The sequence below is a fragment of the Coturnix japonica genome, chromosome 16, assembly GCF_054131305.1.
Source record: "Coturnix japonica strain WE chromosome 16, WE-NBRP24, whole genome shotgun sequence".
NCBI classification, from domain to species: Eukaryota; Metazoa; Chordata; class Aves; order Galliformes; family Phasianidae; genus Coturnix; species Coturnix japonica.
Genome location: NC_140678.1, coordinates 726,248 through 746,233, shown reverse-complemented (window position 1 = coordinate 746,233; position 19,986 = coordinate 726,248). Strand labels below are relative to the sequence as shown.

The following is a 19,986-nucleotide window of genomic DNA, read 5'->3' as shown; positions in this document are numbered from 1 at the left end:
TCTGCACCCCCCCGGGTGGGGACACGGGGCGGGCGGGGGTCGGAGCTCAGGGGTTGGGGTTGGGGGGGGTGTTGCTGGGGGGGCAGCGGCTGCAGCGCGGTTCAGCCGGGCCCCTACCGCCCTCTGCCGCCCGCAGCGCTGCGGGGATTGCGGGGCTTCATCCTCCGGGTGAAGAACTGAGCCCTAAATGTGAACGAATTCTCCCCCTTTTTCCAGCACGTGCTGCCCCCCAGCAGAACACAGGGGTCGGTACCAGCACTGGGGGCTGCTTGGGGGGGTCCCTGTGTAACACAGCCACCTCCGGGGGGTGTCAATTGGGGTCAATGGATTGGGGTCAGTTTCCCCTTTTCCACGCAACCCCCCCAGCACTGAAAGGTGCAGCCCCCACCTGCGGCCATCGGCCCCTCCCGGAGCGGGGACCACCTCGTGCTGCCGCTGCTCATCTGCTGGCAGCGCCCGGTGGCTGCGGGCCAAGGAAGAGGATGTTTGGAGGATGAGTAACATCCTTCCTGGCAGAGCTGCTGCCCGCTGCTGGAACAGCGTTGGGGGCACCGGGAAGAGCAGCCCCGGTACCACGAGAGACCGGGAAGGATTCCAAGAGCTGGAGGAGACCCGGAGCTCAGAGCGGGGCAAACGGACCCAGATGGACCCGCTGGCACCGGAACCGGGGGGCGGAGGAGCCGCAGGTGCCAGCGGGAGGGGGGGGGGATGCAGCGTGGCAGCGGGAGGCGCAGGTTGGGGGAGGCAGAGCCGGGATCGGTGCTGCCAGAAACGGCTGCGTTTGGAATGGAGATGTGTTGGCTGAGCGCTCCGAGCTGCCGCTGGGAACAGGATGGATCTCAGAGCAGGTCCCTGGCACGGCTCGCAGGAAAACGCTGCTCGGCTTCAGCCTGGGGCACGGTCTGCCCCAGCACCGCATCCCTACGGCCTGAGTCACCAATGCAGAAGGTTTGGATGCCCCGGCCAAGAGGCAGCGCAGTGCCCGGGGCTACGGCTCGCCCTTCCCAGAGCCTGAATGCCAAGCGGGTACCCAGAGCTCTGACAGCATCGGGCTCAGTGCAACTGCAAACCTGGAGCGGGGAAACTGAGGCCTGGAAGCTGCTTGAGGCCATTACCCCATCCACCGTCCCATCCTCCCCAGCACCTGGATGGTGTCTCTGATTCTGAGGTCCTGTGCATTGACCCCATTGGCATCCACACTCCTTCCTTAGGCTGTGGGGGGCTGCCTACAGCCCCAGCCCCTCAGTGCATCCAGACATGGCTGTGGGGCTCCATCCCACCGCAGGGTACCGGGGCTTTGGCTGTGTGCAGGGATGGATGCACTGAGCTCCCCGTGCTTCAGCCCAGCCCTGCCCTGCACACGGAGCCGCACAGTGCTGCATTGTGGCCCAGCTGGTTTTTCCAGAGATGCATCCAAGGGGCAAAATCAGATCTCAAGGGAAGGGAGCAGGCACGTTCCTGGCTGTGCAGAGCAATCCAGGCAGTGCCAGGAGCTGGGTCTGAACACCACGGCCCTTGGATACCGCTGCCCTCCAAGCACCGACCCTGCAGCTGATCATAGACCCACAGCCAAGTGCCAGTGCTGGGCTCTGCTGCATTTCCCCGACTCCTTTGCTTGCAAACTGCAGCCAAGATGCCCTGCCCTGCGGCCCCAGCAGCTCCACTGCATTGTTCTGTACTATCAGATAAGGAAGGAGCAGCACACGGGGCAGGGACAGGAGAAGGGATGTGGCTGAGGGACCGGGAGGAAAGTTCTCAGATCGGATTGAAGACGAGCAGCAGGGAGGGAGTTCTCTCCATGCAGGAGGTGGTTTTGGTCAGGGCTTGTCTAGACTGGAGCAACCCACACTGTAAGAGCACCAACAGCACGTGCAGTGTCTGCTGTGCCCAGGCAGGAGGGACCCCAATGTGCAAAGGAAAACCCTCCTGCTCCAGGACCCCATCTGCCAGCCCTGGGTACGGCACAGAGCCCCAGTGTGCCCAGGCACAGAGTCTGCCCAGCCTTCCCAAGAGCTCTGCAAGACACAGCGGGACAGCCATGGAGGTGGGATGTGGCCTTCCCTGCCCCACATCAGATGCAGCTGTGAGCCCCATCCAAGCAGAGCAGCCCCATGCTGGAGCTGGGGGCCATTGCCCATCCCCACCGCTCCCCTTTTTCAGTGGGAGGACTGCGGGCAGCTCCACGCCTCCCCCAGCTCTGGCACCCGGAGGAGCAGAAGGAGCTGCAGGCACTCAGCGTCACTTTTTCCACGCGGTTCCAGCCATTTTCCCTTCCCCCTCATGGAGACACTGTGAAGCGCAGCAGCTCCTCTCGGCTCAAGGCAGCGCTGGGGCTGGAGCTGCTGGGCCACAGGTCTGGAGGGGGACCACCCCCATTTTGGAGCACAAGACCCCAGTGTTCCCTCCAGCCCCACCGTTCCTTGCTCAGCACCCCAGGGCTCAGCCCCTGCTCCCCTAGAACTATGGGCTCTTCCTTTAGCAGCCGTCCCCTCCAGAGCCGCAGCCCTGAGTTCTTCAGCCCCAAGGTCAGGAGCATCCATGGAGCCACAGAGCAGGCGCGAGGCAGACATTCCTTCAGGATGATCTCATTTAAAAAACACATTTTTACAAAAACACATCATCACACAAACTCATGGCGCTTCGCTCCGGGCCGCAGCTCACCCAAACCAGAGGCAGCTGCAGCTCAGAACCAGGACGGATGCGGCCCATTTCCCACCTTCCCCCAGTGATAAGAGCCCCATGTGCAGCTCCACGTCCCTTTCCCCACCCCCACCCCCTTTACCACAGATTTTCCCCCTGCCCCAATCCACCCCATAGAGGACACGCCGGAGCCGCAGCACCCCAAGGGCTGGAGCAGCCCCTGCTGCACCGAACGGCTGCTAAAGTTCACCAGGGAACAGAGCCGAGCTCCGGGCTGCTCCAACCCCTTCCAAAACATGGAGTGCTCGCCCAGCAGGCTGCCCTGCCTGTGTCGTGCTGTGAGGGTTTGTGCTCCGAAGGCGGTAGTGTTTGATAGGGATAAGGGTATGCAGCGCTGGAATAGGCCTCAGGGTGCAGGGATAGGCCTTGGCATAGGCCTCGGGTAGGCCTTAAGGTGCAGGGATAGGCCTTGAGATAGGCCTCAGGGTAGGCCTCAGCGTGGCGGGATAGGCCTCGGAGCACTGGGGTAGGCCTCACAGTGCTGGTGTAGGCCCAAGGCCTCCCCCCGCCCTGCTCCCAGGCCCTGCAGACCCCAGCCCAGCCCCAAGGCCTCCCCCTGCCCCACAGACCCCAAAGCCGTGACACTGCTGGGAGCGGGGAAGGGAGGTGCTGCGGCGCAGTGCGATGGAGCCCTTTGGTGGGCACCAGGCCCCGTGTTCCCCCCCCACCCCTCCACTCCCACAGTCCAGGCCCCGTGTGCGGCTCACGGGGTGCCCGCGTAGCTGTAGTGATTGCGGTCGCTGTCGCTCAGGGTTAGCGGCAGGCTGGGTTTGCGCTCCGGGTCCTTCTCGTCGCACTGACGGGGAGGACGGTGCTTGAAGAAGTCGGACACGTAGCGAACCTGAGGGGACAGACGGGAGGTGGGAGTCAGAGCTGGTCCCACAGCTCCTCCATTGTGCACCAGGGTTGGGTTGGGGGCATCCACGAGGGGACACTCACGATGAGGATGGCGATGAGCGCGCCCTGGAGCAGCCCGGCCAGCACATCGCTCCAGTGGTGCTTGTAGTCAGACACCCGCGTGTAGCCCACGTAGATGGCGAAGGCGAGGAGGAAGAACTGGATGGTGGGACGCAGCAGCCGGGCCCACTTCCCCACCAGCCTGGCTTGCACATACAGCTACAGAGAGGACAGAGGTGTCACCGAGCACAGCACAGCGGTCCCATGGTGGGGACAGAACGCCAGCGCTCCGCATAGCACAGCACTCACCGCCAGGAACATCATGCAGTACATCCCAAAGGAGGAGTGCCCGGAGTAGAAGGACAACCTGCAGGCAAAGGGATGGGTCAGAACACAGCAAGGGGCTGCCAACCCCTGACCGCCCCTCTGGGGCTGCCCCCAGGGCTCACCTGGACTCGGTGACGTTCCTGCTCTCCCCTCGGCAGACGTTCTCCAGCTGCACATAGATGGAGCAGTTCACCTTGGACCAGTCGGGGTTGCAAACCGCCAAGAAGTTGGGCCGGAGGCGGCCGATCATGTACTTGGCCAGGTCGGTGAGGGACTGGCTGATGGCTCCTCCGAAAAGAAAGGTCCCCACCACCTTGTAGAGGGCAGCCAGGTAGTTGTTGTACTCCGACTTGGAGTAGAGGCGCTCTGTGTAGACCAGGTATGCCTCCCCCGAGGAGATCTGCAGGGAGCAAAGGCTGAGGGGTGAGGGTCCCAGCTCCCCAGGCCTCCCTGGGGCCAAACCCCAGCCCTGAAGGGACCCAGTCTCGCAGGTTGTGGGTCCCAGCCCCAGACATGGGCTCTGCAGGGAGCCCAGAAAGTTTCCTTACAATGAGAACGGTGCAGGTGATGGTGACCCCAGCCATGAGGCCATGGGTGATGGTGTCTGCCTTGTAGGGGTAGCGGATGGAGTCATCGTTGCAGTAGAAGCCTCGTTTGTATGGGGAGTTCACCAGCGTCAGGATGACAAAGGGCAGAGATGCTGCAAAGGAGTGAGACGGAGAGGACTGGGGCACCTTCCCAAGGGCTTCATGCGGCACCCAGTCTGCACGGTCCCCCTGTCCCTGCTTCCCATTGCACCCAGGGTAATGCAATGGCCGCAGGGCTGATAAAGCATTATCAGGGCTCACAGCAGAGCTGAGACAGCCGCTCTTGGGCACCTGTGGAGCATCCACTGCTCCCCAGCCCATAACCCAGCCTGGACACCTCCCCTCCCTGCTCCCCAGTAGCTCTGATGCTGGGACCAGTTGAATCAGTCCAGCCCACCCCGTGCGCATCAGCCCCGACCAGGAGCACCTTCCAGCTCCTCCACAATGCGACCACCCCACACCAAACATCAGAAGGAGCTCCGGGGTGGGGGTGGGGGGCAGGATCTGACATAGGCTGGTGCAGCCACTCCAGCTCCTGGGGGACCCTCACTGGGGTGACCACGGGCATCTCCAAGCATCTCCCTGCAGGGTGAGGCCGGGCGCAGCGCAGGGCAGGGGATGCTCTCCATGCTCCCTACGGTCCACCTTAAGCCCGTGCTCCTTTCCCCGTTCCGCCTTCAGGAAGGCGATTTCCGCCTCCCCATTGTTCCACCGTCTCCAGGGTAAAAAACAAAACACACCTTTGTCCCCCCGGCTCTCACCCTCCCACCCGGAGCCCCTTCCCCAGGGGATGGGGGGGTCCCGCTCCGCGCTCTCAGCCCATCAAAAGGGCACGAAAGAAAAGAGCAAGAAATCACTGCAAAGCACCACCCCGCAGCCTGCGGGCCTCCAAAGGCGGCTCCGCGAACAGGAGGCAAAGCAGCCAAAAAGGAAAAACAAAAAAGAGCTGCGAGAAGGGCCAGGAACGCGGCAGGAACAAGCCGTGACGGCTCCCAGGCTGCGGGAGGAGCCCCGCACGCACGGACGCCTCCGTACAGACTCGAAGCCCTTCGTTTGCAGCTCAAATTAAACGCCCTTTTTCCTTCTCCTTTTCCTTTTGTTGTTTATTTTTTTCTCCCCTCCCTGGGTAATTCCAGCCTCCAAAAAAGCTCCCCCTAAAAATAAAGAGGAAAAAGGGCACCGGACACAAAACCAGGAACCTGCCTCTCCCTCCACCGGTCGAAAGCTCAGGAGGTTGAGGCTGAAATTACGAGCAGGGCCTTTATTTTTAGGCCATCCGTCTTAATTAGGTGCTTGAGAGCGGCACTTTTAGAAACGAGCGTCTGGGCGGAGGCTGCCCCGGGGGGTGGGGGGGTGGGGGGGTACAGCGCACGGGGCCACGACGGCCATCCATCCCATCCCCATCCCCATCCCCATCCCCGTGCCCAGGTCCGGTTGCCCTCGGTCGTGGGGGTCCCCGTCGGGGGGCTCCGCACGGACCGAGCGGCCTCACCGGATCGTATCGCTCCGTCTGGGGGGCAAAGGCCGAACGTTTCCCCGTCGGGGCACCGCGGTCGTACAGGTGCTCCTCGGGGTTCCGATCCCGCTGCGGCCGGAGGACACGGCCGGACCCGGCCCGCGGGGACCCCATCCGCTCCCCCCCAACCCCTCCCCGCCCCATTGAGGGGGGAGCGGCCCCGCAGCCCCCAGCGGGCTCTCACCGACCACCACGCAGAGCACGTCGAGCACCACGAAGACTTTCCTGCGTTCCATACCGGCACCGGTTCGGTAGCGGCCCAAAGGACCGACCCTACGGCTCACATGGCCCGGAACAACGCGGGCCCGAACGGGAGCAAAAGTCCGGGCGGACGGGACGGGGCGGCACCGGGGCGGGACGGGGGGCGGGACGGCGGGGCCGGGGGCAGGTAGGGGGCGGGGTTCCCCCCTCCGAGCACCGGCTGTGGGGTCCGGAGCGCTCCGGGGACACCGGCAGCGTTAATACAGCTCCGGAGCGACGGAACCCCGCAGGGAGTGCGGTGTTACCCCGCGTGGGGGTCCAGAATGAGAGAGAAGGAAAACCCCGACAGCCGGGGCTGCATTTCCAATCGTGATAATAAACGAGAGCAGAAAGATAAAGAACAAAACAGAACAAAGAGTGGGACCGTGCAGCCGCAGATGGGCCGTGCGGGACCGTCGGGCTCATTGGGGCGCGGCAGAGCCCCGCATCGGAGCTGGGACTCAAACGAGTCGCGGTGTTTCCCCGTCGGAGCGGAGCGGCTGCGGGTTCGGGCTGTGCCGAACCGCCGGCACCAGGATGGGAGCAAAGGTCGGAGCTGCTGCCCGCGGTGACGCCGTGGAGCTGTTTGTTCCGGGCCTGGCGCTCGGTTCGGAACGGAAGGAGGCGTAAATGACACAGAAAGTCCCCGCTGGTGGCGGAGCGCATCGAGAGCGGCCTGGGGAGAACCTGGAGGCTGCGGGTGGAAGCAGCAGAGTTGGAAACCTTGGGCTGCTCCGGGGCTGCCCGGCTCCCTCTGCTCCCAGCCCCTTCCCCTTCCTTCCCCCTTCTCTTTCCCTTCCCCTTCCCGTCCATGTCCTTTACCCTTCTCTTTCCCCTTTCCTCTCCACTTCCTTTTCCCCTTCTTCTTCTTCTTCTCTTTTTCCTTTCCCTTCCCCTTCTCTTCCCCCTTCCCTTTCTCCTCCCCCTTTTCCTTCCCCTTCCCTTTCTCTCCTTCCTCTCCCTTCCTTTTTCCCCTCCCTCCTTCCTCCCCCCCTTCCATCCCCTCTGCTCTCCCCCAGTTTAAGATTTGTCCCAGACACACCAAGTGCACAAATAATTATATGAAAAGCGAGTTCATGGCAGTGCTGGGGGCTGAGGTTTGACCACGGAGGCCCAGAATTGGGTCAGTTCGGGGCCCAGCAGCGCTGCGCTGCCCCAGTTACCGCACACGGCTCCGTCCTGGCGCGGGGCAGAGCAGCGCCCCGATAAGAGGCCGCTCCCCGCCCGGCACTGCCGGACTTTGCCCCGCGCTGTGGGAGTCACCGGAACGGCCCAACCCCACGGACAGCACGGGATCGGCTGCGTTGGATGAGCCCTAAAGGACATTTCCATCACAACACACGCTCATCGCTGTCTGATGGCTGCGGCGGAGCAATTAAAAGCGGAGCGTTTAGCGCAGCCATGCGTCTCACTGAGGGATTGCTCGCAAACACAGCGCAGCGCTCGGAAACCCCAAAACATCCCACTGAAATCCCCTATATCCCAGGCTGGGAAATGCACTGAGTGTCCATTCCCACCCCATGTGCTGGGTTGGGGCAGGAGATGAGGGCTGCGGGCCCGGGGTCCCTTCTAGTTGAGCACCCCTGGATGGGAAACTAGATCCCAAAGGGGCTCTGGGATTCCCATATCAGAGCAGCGCTCAGCTGTACGCCCTGAGATGTTCCTTCTTGTAGGAGCAGCGAATATTCACCCTGGGGAGAGGAGGATAAGGCAGAATGGGGTCAGTTTTGGGGTACCCTACATAATGGGTGCTATGGACAGGAGAAGCTCGAGGTGCCCTCGGTGGTCCTGGGGTGGGGGGAGCGCCCTGTAGTCCCTCGGAGCTCGAGAAGCTCTTACAGTTCTCCTTTAGAAGGCCCTGAGATGTCTATGAAGGGCTCTTAGGGTCCTCCCCCATTAGGGGAGGAGCGCGGTGCTGTGGCAGCAGAGCAGGGTGTGGACCCCACATCCAATTGTCAGCAATTAGCATCAATTAGCGGCCATAAAAGGGCTGTGAGCTGGGGGCAGCTGGCTGTGTGTCGGCGGGGCCATGGCGGCAGGGCAGCCCTATGGGCAGGTGAGGCTGTGGGTGGAAGGGCAAGTCTGTATCACCCTACACGGGGCAGCCCCTTCCCCTGTGCATTGCAGTGGGGTCAGGGTGTTGTGGGCTCTCCTTTTTTCGGGGTATCCTACAGGAGGAGAGAGCTGCTTCCTTAGCAGGAAGGTGGAGGGGGAGGTTGATCCTAAAGGGTCTTTTGGGCTGGAGCATCCCCCAGTCCTGTTGCTGGGTTCCTACAGCTGGTTTTGAGCCCCTTTTTGCAGTTTTTTGCTGTTGTGTTCTGCTTTGGGGTGATTGCATTGCAGATTTACTGCATCCCTGCTCAGCTGAGGGGATCCATCCCTGCAGGTCTGTGGGGATGCTGAGCACTGGGTTGGATACAGAGCTGCACTGGGGGACGCTTGGTTTGGTGGCTGTCTGTAGGGTGACCATTCTGTGCCCTTCCCCAGGGTGCCCGGGTCTGGATTCCTGACTGTGTCCATGTCTGGAGAGCAGCAGAAATAACCAAAGGATATGAGGAAGGAGACTCTGTCCTGCACCTCCGCCTGGAGGACGGCTCGGTGAGGTTGGGGCCGTGTGGGTGATGGGTTTGTTCCTGCATCCCAAACCAGCCTGTGTCCCTTGGGGGCTGTCTGGTCCCACTCAGTATTCACCCTATCCCCAACCCTACAGCCTCTCCTTTACTCCCTGGGCTCTCAGCTGCCTCCCCTCTGCAACCCTGAGTGCCTCTCAGGCAAGGATGACCTGGTGGCCCTGAGCCACCTTCATGAACCAGCAGTGCTGCATTCACTCCGCGTGCGCTTCCTGGAGGCCAACGCCATCTACACCTACTGCGGTGAGCCCACATCCCTCCACCCCTATTCAATTCAGTGCCTTCCTGCCCCTTCCCTGTGTGAGCCCCCAGCCCTTCCTGCAGGCATCGTCCTGGTGGCCATCAACCCCTACAAGATGCTGCCCATCTACGAGGAGGAGGTGATTTACGCCTACAGTGGCCGGGAGATGGGGGATATGGACCCCCACATCTTTGCCTTGGCGGAGGAGGCCTACAGGCAGATGGCGAGGTGAGAGATCCCATGGGGGTGACCTCAGGGTGGGGTTGTCCCCCCAGGTTGTGCCCCACCTGGTTGGGTTGTGGTGAGAAAGGGTTGAAGCCCCATTGGGAGGAACCATCCCATTGGGAGCTCCCAGCATGGGGTTGTAAACCCTGGGTTGTGGTAGGGAAGGGCTGAAGTCCCATTGGAACCATCTCAGTGTCTGAAGGGCTCACATTCTCTTCCAGGTTTGGTAGGAACCAGTCCCTCATCATCAGTGGTGAATCAGGAGCGGGGAAAACTGCCTCAGCCAAATATGCCATGAGATACTTCACCACTGTTGGGGGTGATCTGGGGGACTCCAGCATGGAGGAGAAGGTGTTGGCCTCCAGCCCCCTCATGGAGGTGTGTCCATCTGCCCCAAACCTCTTCCCATGACTCTCAGCCCATGATAAAATTGATGGGGGGGGTTGACCTCCCTTAGAGCACCTGGAGATCTAAAGCCTCCCTCCTGCCAGGCCTTTGGGAATGCCAAGACGACCAGGAACGACAACAGCAGCCGCTTTGGGAAGTACATTGAGATTGGCTTCAGCCATGCCCGTGTGATGGGGGCCACCATCAAGACCTACCTGCTGGAGAAGTCCCGTGTCACCTTCCAGGTGGGGCTCTGGGTAGGGACGGGGCCAAGTGTTGACCATGGCTGCTTTGACATGCAGCCCCAGTGCTGCTCAGTTGAACTGGGAGGTGGGAACGTCCCCTTGTCCCCGCTCTGAGGGTGCTCAGTGCTTTTCTTCTTCCTCTGCAGGCAAAAGCAGAACGGAACTACCACATCTTCTACCAGCTCTGTGCCTCAGCCGCCCTGCCTGAGCTGCAGGGTCTGCATCTGCGTGAGTGCCCTGTGCCCCCCTGGGCATCCCCATGGCAATGCCAGCACTCTGCCTTCCCCCCCAACCCCTGGGGCTGCTGGCTGGGTGTGCTGCCCTATGGGAGCATCATCACCCACGTATCTCCTCTTTAGGTGGGGCAGAGACCTTCCACTACACCCAGCAGGGCCAGTGCTGTGCAGGCACTGATGATGCATCTGACCTGGACAGCACACGACACGCCTTCTCCCTCCTGGGTACGGTCCTGGCTGAGCATGGGTTGGGGGAAAACAATGGGGTGGGTGTCCCCACTGTTGGTTGGGTGCCTCATTGCTGGCCAGAATGGAGCTACCACATCTTCTGCCTGGCCTGCTGGGTACCTGCTGGCTGCTCCCTTCTCTCCTGCTTGTGCTGAGCAGGGTCTGAGCCCAGCCCTCACCCTGTGCCTGTAGGTGTCCCTGAAGCCGACCAGCTGGAGCTATTTGCCATCCTCGCTGCCATCCTGCACCTGGGCAACGTCACCATCAGAGGGAGGGACCGCCACGGGGACGGCTGCTTTGTGGAGGTGGGTGGGAGCCCCACGTGTGTCCCCATGCACCCAGTGCTGCCGGTGACCTCTCTGTCCCCTCTCAGTCCAACAGTGAGGCCTTGGGGCTGTTCTGTGCGCTGCTGGGCATTGAGGAGGTGCAGGTGACACGTTGGCTCTGCCACCGCAAGTTGGTGACGGCGGGTGAGACCTACATGAAGCCGCTGAGCAGGCAGCAGGCGCTGGACTGCAGGGATGCTTTGGCCAAGCACATGTATGGGCAGGTCTTCAGGTGGATGACAAGCAGGGTCAACCGTGCCCTGCGCTCCCCAGAGGGCCAGCACACCTCCATCGGCATCCTGGACATCTATGGGTAAGGGCAGCTCTCCTTCTCTTTGTGCAATAGAGTGATCTGTGGGTGATGCTGGGCTGTCCCCATAGCGGGGTTGGGTCTGTGGCTGTGCCCTGCCTCAGCCAGCAATCTGCTGCCCACAGGTTTGAGATGTTTGACCTCAACAGCTTTGAGCAGTTCTGCATCAACTACGCCAACGAGAAGCTGCAGCAGCTCTTCAACCTGGTGGGTATCACCCAAATTAGCTGCTAGGAGACATCTCTCTGTATCCTGCTGTGCTGCTCCTTCTGTCCTGCCCTGGGATGTGGCTGCTTCCCCTATACATGGGGCTGAGGATGGGGCTGGAGCTGGGCATGGAGCCCTCTGTTCTCCAGAAGCTCTAAGAGGAGAAGGGCTGTACAAACCTCTGCCCTCACCTTGGTCCTGCTCTGCTTTCCCATCCCTCCAGCACGTCTTCAAACTGGAGCAGGAGGAGTACATGGCTGAGGAGATCCCATGGGTCTTCATTGACTTCTATGACAACCAGCCATGCATTGAGCTCATCGAGGGCCGACTGGGCATTCTGGACCTGCTGAATGAGGAGTGCAAGGTGGGTTGGGGTGCTGGCAGCACTGCAGCCCTCCAGAACCACCCCCCCATCTTCACCCTCTGACCCTCTGTCCTTCAGATGCCCCAGGGCAGTGATGGGAGCTGGGCACAGAAGCTGTACCAGACCCACCTCGGCAGCTCCCACTTCCAGAAGCCCAAGAGGCCGATGGATGCCTTTGTTGTGTGCCACTTTGCTGGCAAGGTAGGAGAGCCTCTCTGGTCCCGTGGGCAGCTCTGGCTCTTAAGGGACTCTTTCCAAGAGCCCTGCAGCAAATTGGGCTGGGAGAGTCCCAGGATAACACTGTGCTGTTCCCTGCCAGGTGGAGTATCAGTGTGATGGGTTTGTGGAGAAGAACAGGGACACCATCCCCGAGGAGCTGGTGGGGCTGCTGAGAGCCAGCAAGGTGCGAGCACCCCAGGGCTGGAACGGGGGGGTGATGTGGGAGGAATAAGCTGTGGGTGCCCCCCCCTCATCCCCATGGGCTGCCGCATTTTGGGCTGTGTGATGCTTTCGTCACCTCCCTGCACAGGGGCTGGGGGGGGTGGGGGTGGGGGATCCTGTTGCCCTCAGGTTGGTAACGCTGTCACTTCTTCCCTCTGCATTGCATGGTCCTGGCAGAAGGTAAGGGACACCTCAGGGGGCACCTTGGGCTGTTCTCATTGCAGGGTATCTGTGGGTCCACTGGGTTCTTTTGGGATTCTTTTGGTTCTTGTACATCTGGGCTGTGAGTCTGAATGCTGGGCTGTGTGCTGGGCTGCTGGGGCTGTGTCCTGCAGTGATGTGGCTCTGGGTGCATGCAGTGATGTGGCTCTGGGTGCATGCAGTGATGTGGCTCTGGGTGCATGCAGTGATGTGGCTCTGGGTGCCCTGCTGGCCCTGCTAAGCTCTCATGGCCCCGCTCTGTGCAGTCTGTGCTGCTCACTGAGCTCTTCCTGGAGGATGGGGATGGCCCGGCATCCCGCAGGTCCAGTGGAACCAGGTCCAGCCGCCCCAGCCGCAGGTCAATGCCTGGTACCCAGAAGAGCAAGAAGTCCATCTCCAGCCAGGTATGGGGCAGGGCAGCCCTCGGGGTGGGGGGGAGGACCCTGCTGTGTGCTGGGGAGACTTTGAGAGTTTTCCTATTGTCCTCCACAGTTCAAATCCTCCCTGAAGCGGCTGATGGAGACTCTGGGCAGCACCACACCACACTATGTCCGCTGCATCAAACCCAATGACAGCAAGCTGCCCTTCGTGTGAGTGCTGTGGGGCTGTGCAGTCTGAGCTGCATTCCTTATGCCCCAGCTGGTGCCATATGAGATAACCCTTTGTTTTCTGCCCCAGCTTTGACTCCAGGAGAGCAGTGGAGCAGCTGAGAGCTTGCGGTGTGCTGGAGACCATCCGGATCAGTGCTGCTGGTTATCCCTCCAGGTACCCCCCCCTTCCCAGCACCATGGGGGTCCTGCTGGCTGCAACACCCCCTGATCCCCTCTATATCCCACAGGTGGACGTACCAGGAGTTCTTTGAGAGGTACAGGGCTCTGCTGAGCAGGGAGGAGCTGGCGGGCAATGATGCAAAGCAGAGCTGCAGCCTTGCCTTGGAGAGACTGCTGCAGGTATGGGGGCTGCAGTGGGGTCCCCTGTGCTAATCGCTTAAAGGCATTGCTCTGAATCCCTCTTATTCCCTACAGGACCCCAGCATGTACCGCTGTGGGAAGAGCAAGGTGTTCTTCCGTGCTGGCCAGGTGGCGTTCCTGGAGGAGCTGCGTTGCTGCCGGCTGCGTGCAGCCTGCACCCTGCTGCAGAGCAACCTGCGGGGCTGGCTGGCACGGCGACGCTTTGGATGCATTCGTGCTGCAGCCGTGTGCCTGCAGCGGTACAGCCGGGGCATGTTGGCACGCAGGTGAGATGCAATGAACTGAACCCTGAGTCTGGGGGTTGGGGGCTGTAGGGTTCTGCCACCCCATGCTCATCCCCTGCACCCTGCAGGTTCACTGCTGAGCTGCGGAGGAGCCGAGCTGCGGTGGTGCTGCAGAAGAACGTGAGGATGGTGTTGGCTCGGCGCTGCTACCTGCGTGTGCGCCGGGCTGCACTCACCATCCAGGCCTTCAGCAGGGGGATGTTTGCTCGACGCCTCTACCAGCAGGTAGGAGCACAGCAGGGCAGGGGGAGCTGGGAGTGGGTGGGAGCAGTGCCCTCCTGCTTGGGGCATCACGACAGCCCAGCTCTGATCCCATCACCCCTGTTGCGTTGTCCCTTGTTCTTGCTGGTGATGCTGCTGCCCCGTATCTCCCCACAGATGGTGCAGCACCAGAAAGCTGTGGTGCTGCAGGCTGCAGTGCGGGGCTGGTTGGTCCGCCAGCATTACACCCGTCTGCGCAGCGCTGTGCTCTACCTGCAGTGCTGCTACCGCCGGGTGCGGGCACGACGTGAGCTGCAGCGGCTGCGGGCTGAAGCGCGCTCAGTGGAGCACTACAAGCAACTGCACAAGGGCATGGAGATCAAAGTGATGCAGCTGCAGCGCAGGCTGGATGAGCAGGTGGGTGCTGCAGCTTTCCCTCTTCTTCTTGGATTCAGGGTGCAGCGCTCAACCCGTCCCTATGGAGAGCTCTCAGGTTGGAGTTCTGCATGGGGGGATACTGGAGGAAATGGGATGCCCTGTTGTTGTGGATGGGTTCCCTTTGGGGTGAGGTGTCCATATGGCCCAACTCTTGGTACTCTCTGCCCCCAGGCCCAGGAGAAGCAGCGATTGGCAGAGCAGCTCTCAGCATTGAATGCTGCTCACGCTGAGGAGGTGCAGCAGCTGCGGGAGGAGATGCGTTGGCTGCGGGAGGATGCAGCACATGATGCTCAGGTGCAGCGGCTGCAGGAGCGGCTGGCAGAGCTGGAGCGGCACAGTGCTGAGAGCCGCCTGGAACGCGAGGTGGAGGAGCTCCGGCAGGTCTGAGTGGGGCTGGGGGTGGTGGCTCTGTGCCCTGTTTGCACTGTGACAGTGGAGCTCTGTGCCACGGGGTGACCCCTGGGCTGCATCCATCCCTCTGGGCTCCATCTGTCCCTCTGCTCCCTCCGCAGCGCCTGGCAGAAGTGGAAGCTGTGAAGCTGCACCTGGGCAAGGAGAGGGATGCTCTGATTCAGCGCACCTTGGAGCAGTCGCAGGATCTGGAAGGTAGGAGGGTCCCCATGGCCACATCCTGCACAGGACTCTGTGCACCCTCCCTGTGTTCCTACATGTTTATCTCCCCACAGAGCAGCACCAACGTGCAGCACGGGAGAGCCAGGGGCTGCAGCAGGAGCTGGAGGAGGAGCGGGCGCGTTACCAGAGCCTGGTGCAGGAATATGCCCGGCTGGAGCAGGGCTATGAGAACCTGCGGGATGAGGTGGCCTTCCATAGGGTGAGCGGCTGTGGGGGGGCTCAGCCCCTTTGGGGCGCTGTGTCCTTGTCCCTACCCCCCCGAGACCCATCCTTGTACCCCCACTAGGGATGGGGTGTGGGATAGTGGCTGTTTGGGGTGTGGGGAGTAACTTTGTCCCTCCTCTCCCATCAGCAAAGCACCCTCAGACGTTCTCCTTCATCCGAGAGCTTCCTGGGCTCTGAGAGCAGCTACGTGTCCTCCATGTCCACTGCCCCTTCTCGGGATGGCTCTGACCTACAGGCTGAGGTTAGTGCTGATGGTGGAGGTGACAAATGGGAAGCGTCCTTTCCCATGGGGTCCCGTGGTCCCAGTGGGGCAATGCAGGGCTGTCAGCCCCCCCTCCAACCTCCCTCCCATTTCCAGGGCATGGAGGAGCGCTGGCAGCCACCACCTGAGGTCCCTCAGCCTCCCCACCCCATGGGGGACCCCATGCTTAACAGCACCGTGGGGCAGGACCCCTTTGAGAAGGCGTATCTGCTGCTGCTGGGGCAGCTCAATGCTGTCACTGAGGAGCTGGCCCGCACCCGGGAGGAGCTGAGGAGGAGCAAAGCATCCGCTGAGCACGAGGAGAAGAAACCCTTGGATTTCCTCAAGCGGAGGGTGAGTCCCTGCCCCATATCTGTGGGGACGGAGCTGTGCTGCTGGGGCTGCCCTCACCCTGCTCTCCTCTTGGCAGAACATCGCAGAGATGCTGGGGCTGGGCAGGAGCCCTGAGAAAGCAGCGGGGGAAGACTTGAAGCAGGCGTACGATGCAGTGCAGGTGGCCAACAAGTGAGTGTGGACCCATGGATGCATTGGGAAAGGTTGGTTTGAGGGGACAAACCTTACCCTGAAGGACAGAGGTTGATGTCTTGGAGTCATAGAGTAGGTTGGGTTGGAGGGGACCTGAAGGACCATCTGGTCCAAGTGCAGTGCCTCAGTTTCCCCACCCCTGCAGGCTGTTGGTGAGCCAGCTGCAGGAGGAGAAGCAGCACCACGAGGAGGAGGTGGAGGGGCTGCACCTCGACATCCGCTCACTCAAGCAGCTGAGCCAGCAGCAGGCAGCCCTGATCCAGGACCTGCAGCGGCACCAGGGCCAGGAGGGGCTGCAGCACCACGTTGTGCGCCTCAAGGAGGAGAACTGGGTAAGGGGGGGTTGGACAACAGGATAAGGCTGGGTACCCCCATCTTGTCCTATAGCAATCTGTGGCATCCCACTTGGGAGCAATGCATGGGACCTTTGCATCCCCTGACCTTGTGAGGTGGGTGTGTGAGCCTTATGAGGGCTGTTGTTGCACAGGAGCTGTCCCAGAAGCTGGAGAAACAGGAGAGGACCACGCTGAAGCTGCAGAAGCAGCTGAGAGCTTACACAAAGCAGATCCAGGAGTTTACAGGCAAGTATCATGCATGGGGGGGGGGGGGGATACACAGGGATGGGGGGCGCCAGCCCGCTTTGGTGCTGGTGCATCACTCACCGGGACCTGCTGTGAGTCCCATGGCCCAGGATGTGATCTGTGCTCCCCTCCAGCAATGAAGAAAGAGGCCACCACGCCGGGGCAGGAGCCAGCAGCATCCCCTGTGGTCCCATCCCCATCAGGGCCGCCTCAGGCCATGCTGGCATGGAGGCTGGAGGATGAAGGGCGCATCATCAAGGCCATCATTACAGGTGGGCTTTGGGTAACATCCCATTGACCCAACAGTGCCCTCTTTCCTAAGGGGTGGATCCTGTCCCTCCCTTTCCCTCCCTCTCCCTTCTTTGCCCAGCTCTGCTCTCCATAATTGCCTGGCCCCACATCTCTGTGCCCTGCCCCACAGATTATCGCCCGCAGAGCAGCCCTGGGGCAATGCCAGACCTTCCAGCCTACGTCCTCTTCCTCTGTATCCGGCACGCAGACCACTGCCATGACGAGCCACGGGCCCACTCACTGCTGGATGCAGCCATCAATGCCATCAAGAGGGTCATGAAGGTGCTGGGGGGGCAGGGAAATTGCTGGGTGGGATGGGGGTGGCATAGGGGGCTGCAGCCTGGACCCCAGGCCTCTGTAGGGTGGGGCTGGGGGTGTCATGGGGCTGTTGCTGGAGCCTCTCTGACCCATTCTCTGCTCTTTCTGCCCACCCCACAGAAGCACAGTGATGACTTTGGTGTGGTTGCACTCTGGCTTGCAAATACCTGCCGGCTCCTGAACTGCCTGCGCCAGTACGGCCGGGACGAGGTAGGGTGCAGGGGAAGGGGGCTGCCACCCCCATCCTCACAGGGGGACCTTGGGGGTTCTGGGCTTTGTCTATGGGTTGGGGCTGCCCCCAATGCTGCATGGGCACCTGCTGGGTTGATCATCCCCTTGTTGCTTTGGGGTTGGGTGACCATGAGAGCCATCACCCTGACCTGGCTGTACCTGCAGAGCTGCCAGCAGGGGAACACAGCACAACAGAATGAGCATCGCCTGCGTAACCTGGACCCACAGGGGCTCTGCCACAGCCTGGGAGCTCTGGCAGTGCAGCTGTACCAGCAGCTCGTCCGCACGGCTGAGAAGCGCCTCAAGCCCATGATTGGTATGGGGGGAGCTCATTGGTGTGGGGCTGGGGGCTCAGGGGGTGCCCTGGTGGTGGGGGAGCAGTGCTGAGGGTTGGCTTGGGTCGGGTTCCTCATGATGGGGGGCTTGGGGTTGGATTGGATTCATCTTAAGGAGGATGTGGGGTGGGTTGGGTTGGGTTGGACTCCTCTTACATGGGCTGTGGGTTTGGTTTAGCTTCCTGGGGAGCTGTGGGTTGGACTGAAGTCCTCTTAGGCTGGGTTGGGTTCTCCACAGTCCCCCTAAGCCAACACAGAGGAGAGCTGCGATTTGGGTTTTGTTTCCCATGGCTGGGAGCTCTGGGTTGGGTTCTCCATGGGGGGGGGGGTTTAGGTTTAGGTCTTGGAGTGTCTCAGCTCCAAGGAGTGCAGCCACCCCACCAACTCCTCCATCTCCACCTGGAGATGAAGCCAACGAGCCCCTGCTCTGATGGTTCCTTCTCCCCGCTCCAGTTGCTGCGATGCTGGAGAGTGAGACCATCCAGGGCCTGTCCTCCTCCTGCCCTCCCACCCTCCGCCGCTCTTTGACCACCCCAGCCCACACCCTGCCCGAGCTCCTGCAGCAGCTGGGCTCCTTCCAGCAGACCCTGGAGCTCTATGGGCTGTCCCCAGCCGTGTGCCATCAGCTGCTGCGCCAGCTCCTCTTCCTCACCAGCGGCACCACCCTCAACTACCTGCTCCTAAGGAAGGACGCGTGCTCCTGGAGCCGTGGCATCCAGCTCAGGTTGGTCCCATGTGCTGTGTATATGGGAGGGGGGGTGTTGAGGAATGGGGGCTGCCTCCTGCTGACCCCCCCTTTGTCCCACAGGTACAATGTCAGCCAGGTGGAGCAGTGGCTGCGGGCGCAGGGGCTGCAGCAGAGCGGTGCCAGGGAGATGCTGGAGCCGCTGGTCCAGGCTGCACAGCTGCTGCAGGTGAAGAAGGCGACGGAGGAGGATGCAGCAGCCATCTGCAGCCTGTGCACCGTGCTGACCCCACAGCAGGTAAGGGCTGGTTGGATGCAGTGACCTGGGAGCACTAAACACCAGTGCTGGGGCAGAGATAATCCCCCCCATCCACCCCTCCATCACCTGCTGTCTATCCAGGTGGTGAAGATCCTCCGGGCCTACACCCCCACTGCTGGGCTGGAGGAGAGAGTCAGCCCTGCCCTCATCAGCAGCGTGGAGGTAGGGAAGGGGGCTCTGCTGCTTGGGGAGGGGTCTGGGCTGTGCTGGGGGCGCTTTGGTCCTGACTGAGGGCTGCATCCCTGCAGAAGCGGCTGCAGGAGCAGCAGGAGAAGGGTCCTGGTCAGCTCCTGGTGGACACCAGCCACGTGTTCCCTGTGCACCTGCCCTTCATCCCCTCCCCGCTGCACCTGGACCAGCTCTGCATCCCCGACAGCCTGGACCTGTCCTTCCTCGTGCGCCTCTGAGCCTGCGGGGGGACCTGGCAGGGCTGGGGTGCAGCTCCGAATGTTGTTTATTGGAACCCTCAGGTACTGCCCCTATGATGATGAATGAATGATGATGATCTTCACCCCTTTCTTTTTAATGCCTTGATGGTTAATAAAAGTGTTTGCAGATAAACTGGCTGCCTCAGGCTGGTTGTTTGGGGGGTGGTTGTGGGTGATGTCCTTGTGGGGTTGGGTTTTCCTTGGCCATCTGTGGGGCATTGTGGGTGCAGTGGGGCAGGATGGGGGTATCAGGGGTATCAGCTTTCCTTGGCTGAAGCTTTTGCCGTGATCCTTATGGCTCCCTTCCATTGAGGGCAGAGGGTTGGTTGGACGGGTGGCTCTTGGTGCCCCATCAGTGGGCATTCAGTCCTCTGCATTGACCTTATGTGGGGTGTCCTTCCCCCTGTCCACATTATAGGCACGGTTGTTGGTTTTTTTCCCCCCACTATTTTTTTATATATATATTTTAATGTCAGTTATAGTAAAATATTTTTTACAGAGCCCAAAAAAGTCCAAATAGTGCAAAACATCTCACTGTCATGCATCCAGGGGAGCCCCCACTATGGGGCAGGTACAGACACACAGGTACGGAGCAGAGTGGGGGGGTGTCCATCACATGCCAAACAGGATGGGGGGGGGGGGGGAAGGGGGCACATATGGGGGGTTGGTGGGGGGGGTAGGGCTGAGCCCCCTTGGGAGCAGCAGTTAGAAAAGGAGTGTAAACATTGAACAGAAAGAGTGGACACTTAAACCCTTTGGTCCCAGGCAAACCCTATAGAAAGGAGATGGAGAGATGGGGGGGGTACCCTGTCCTTGGGGGTAGGGGAGGTGAGAGGTATATATTGAGTTGGGGGGGGCTTCTGGCTGTGGGTGGGACCCTGTGCTCCTGCCCCCCCCTCCTCCAGACACACACACACCACTGATCACACAAATGGAGGTTAATGGGGAATA

The 19,986-nt window shown here is 61.3% G+C and overlaps 2 protein-coding genes across 3 annotated transcripts; one reads left to right on the top strand and one right to left on the bottom strand.

Moving 5' to 3' along the window:
* Nucleotides 1–2,569: 2,569 nt before the first annotated feature.
* PLPP2 (phospholipid phosphatase 2) lies at nt 2,570–6,352 on the bottom strand. Of its 2 annotated transcripts, XR_014934985.1 has the most exons (7): nt 6,212–6,352; nt 4,473–4,624; nt 4,047–4,324; nt 3,907–3,964; nt 3,640–3,816; nt 2,937–3,541; nt 2,570–2,848 (listed from the first exon to the last, which is right to left on the bottom strand). XR_014934985.1 is itself a non-coding variant. In XM_015886659.2 (6 exons), the coding sequence occupies exons 1-6, from the start codon at nt 6,261–6,263 to the stop codon at nt 3,404–3,406; spliced, it is 855 nt and encodes a 284-aa protein (XP_015742145.2). In that variant the 5' UTR covers nt 6,264–6,352; the 3' UTR covers nt 2,570–3,403. The 2 variants fall into 2 exon arrangements, 1 of the variants encoding a protein (XP_015742145.2); XM_015886659.2 differs by having other exon boundaries at nt 2,570–3,541.
* A 1,944-nt stretch (nt 6,353–8,296) lies between these two features.
* On the top strand, nt 8,297–19,168 carry LOC107325605 (unconventional myosin-Vb-like). The gene is made up of 37 exons (XM_085517949.1): nt 8,297–8,323; nt 8,734–8,865; nt 8,978–9,140; nt 9,222–9,366; nt 9,585–9,741; nt 9,855–9,995; nt 10,142–10,223; nt 10,355–10,456; nt 10,652–10,764; nt 10,833–11,098; nt 11,221–11,302; nt 11,526–11,666; nt 11,745–11,867; nt 11,986–12,069; nt 12,575–12,712; nt 12,801–12,898; nt 12,987–13,073; nt 13,147–13,258; nt 13,334–13,545; nt 13,632–13,788; nt 13,942–14,181; nt 14,374–14,583; nt 14,715–14,808; nt 14,889–15,034; nt 15,188–15,301; nt 15,419–15,655; nt 15,732–15,826; nt 15,993–16,179; nt 16,335–16,428; nt 16,563–16,700; nt 16,850–17,001; nt 17,158–17,247; nt 17,434–17,584; nt 18,057–18,327; nt 18,412–18,586; nt 18,689–18,769; nt 18,856–19,168. The coding sequence occupies exons 1-37, from the start codon at nt 8,297–8,299 to the stop codon at nt 19,012–19,014; spliced, it is 5,196 nt and encodes a 1,731-aa protein (XP_085374075.1). The 3' UTR covers nt 19,015–19,168.
* The last annotated feature ends 818 nt before the right edge of the window (nt 19,169–19,986 follow it).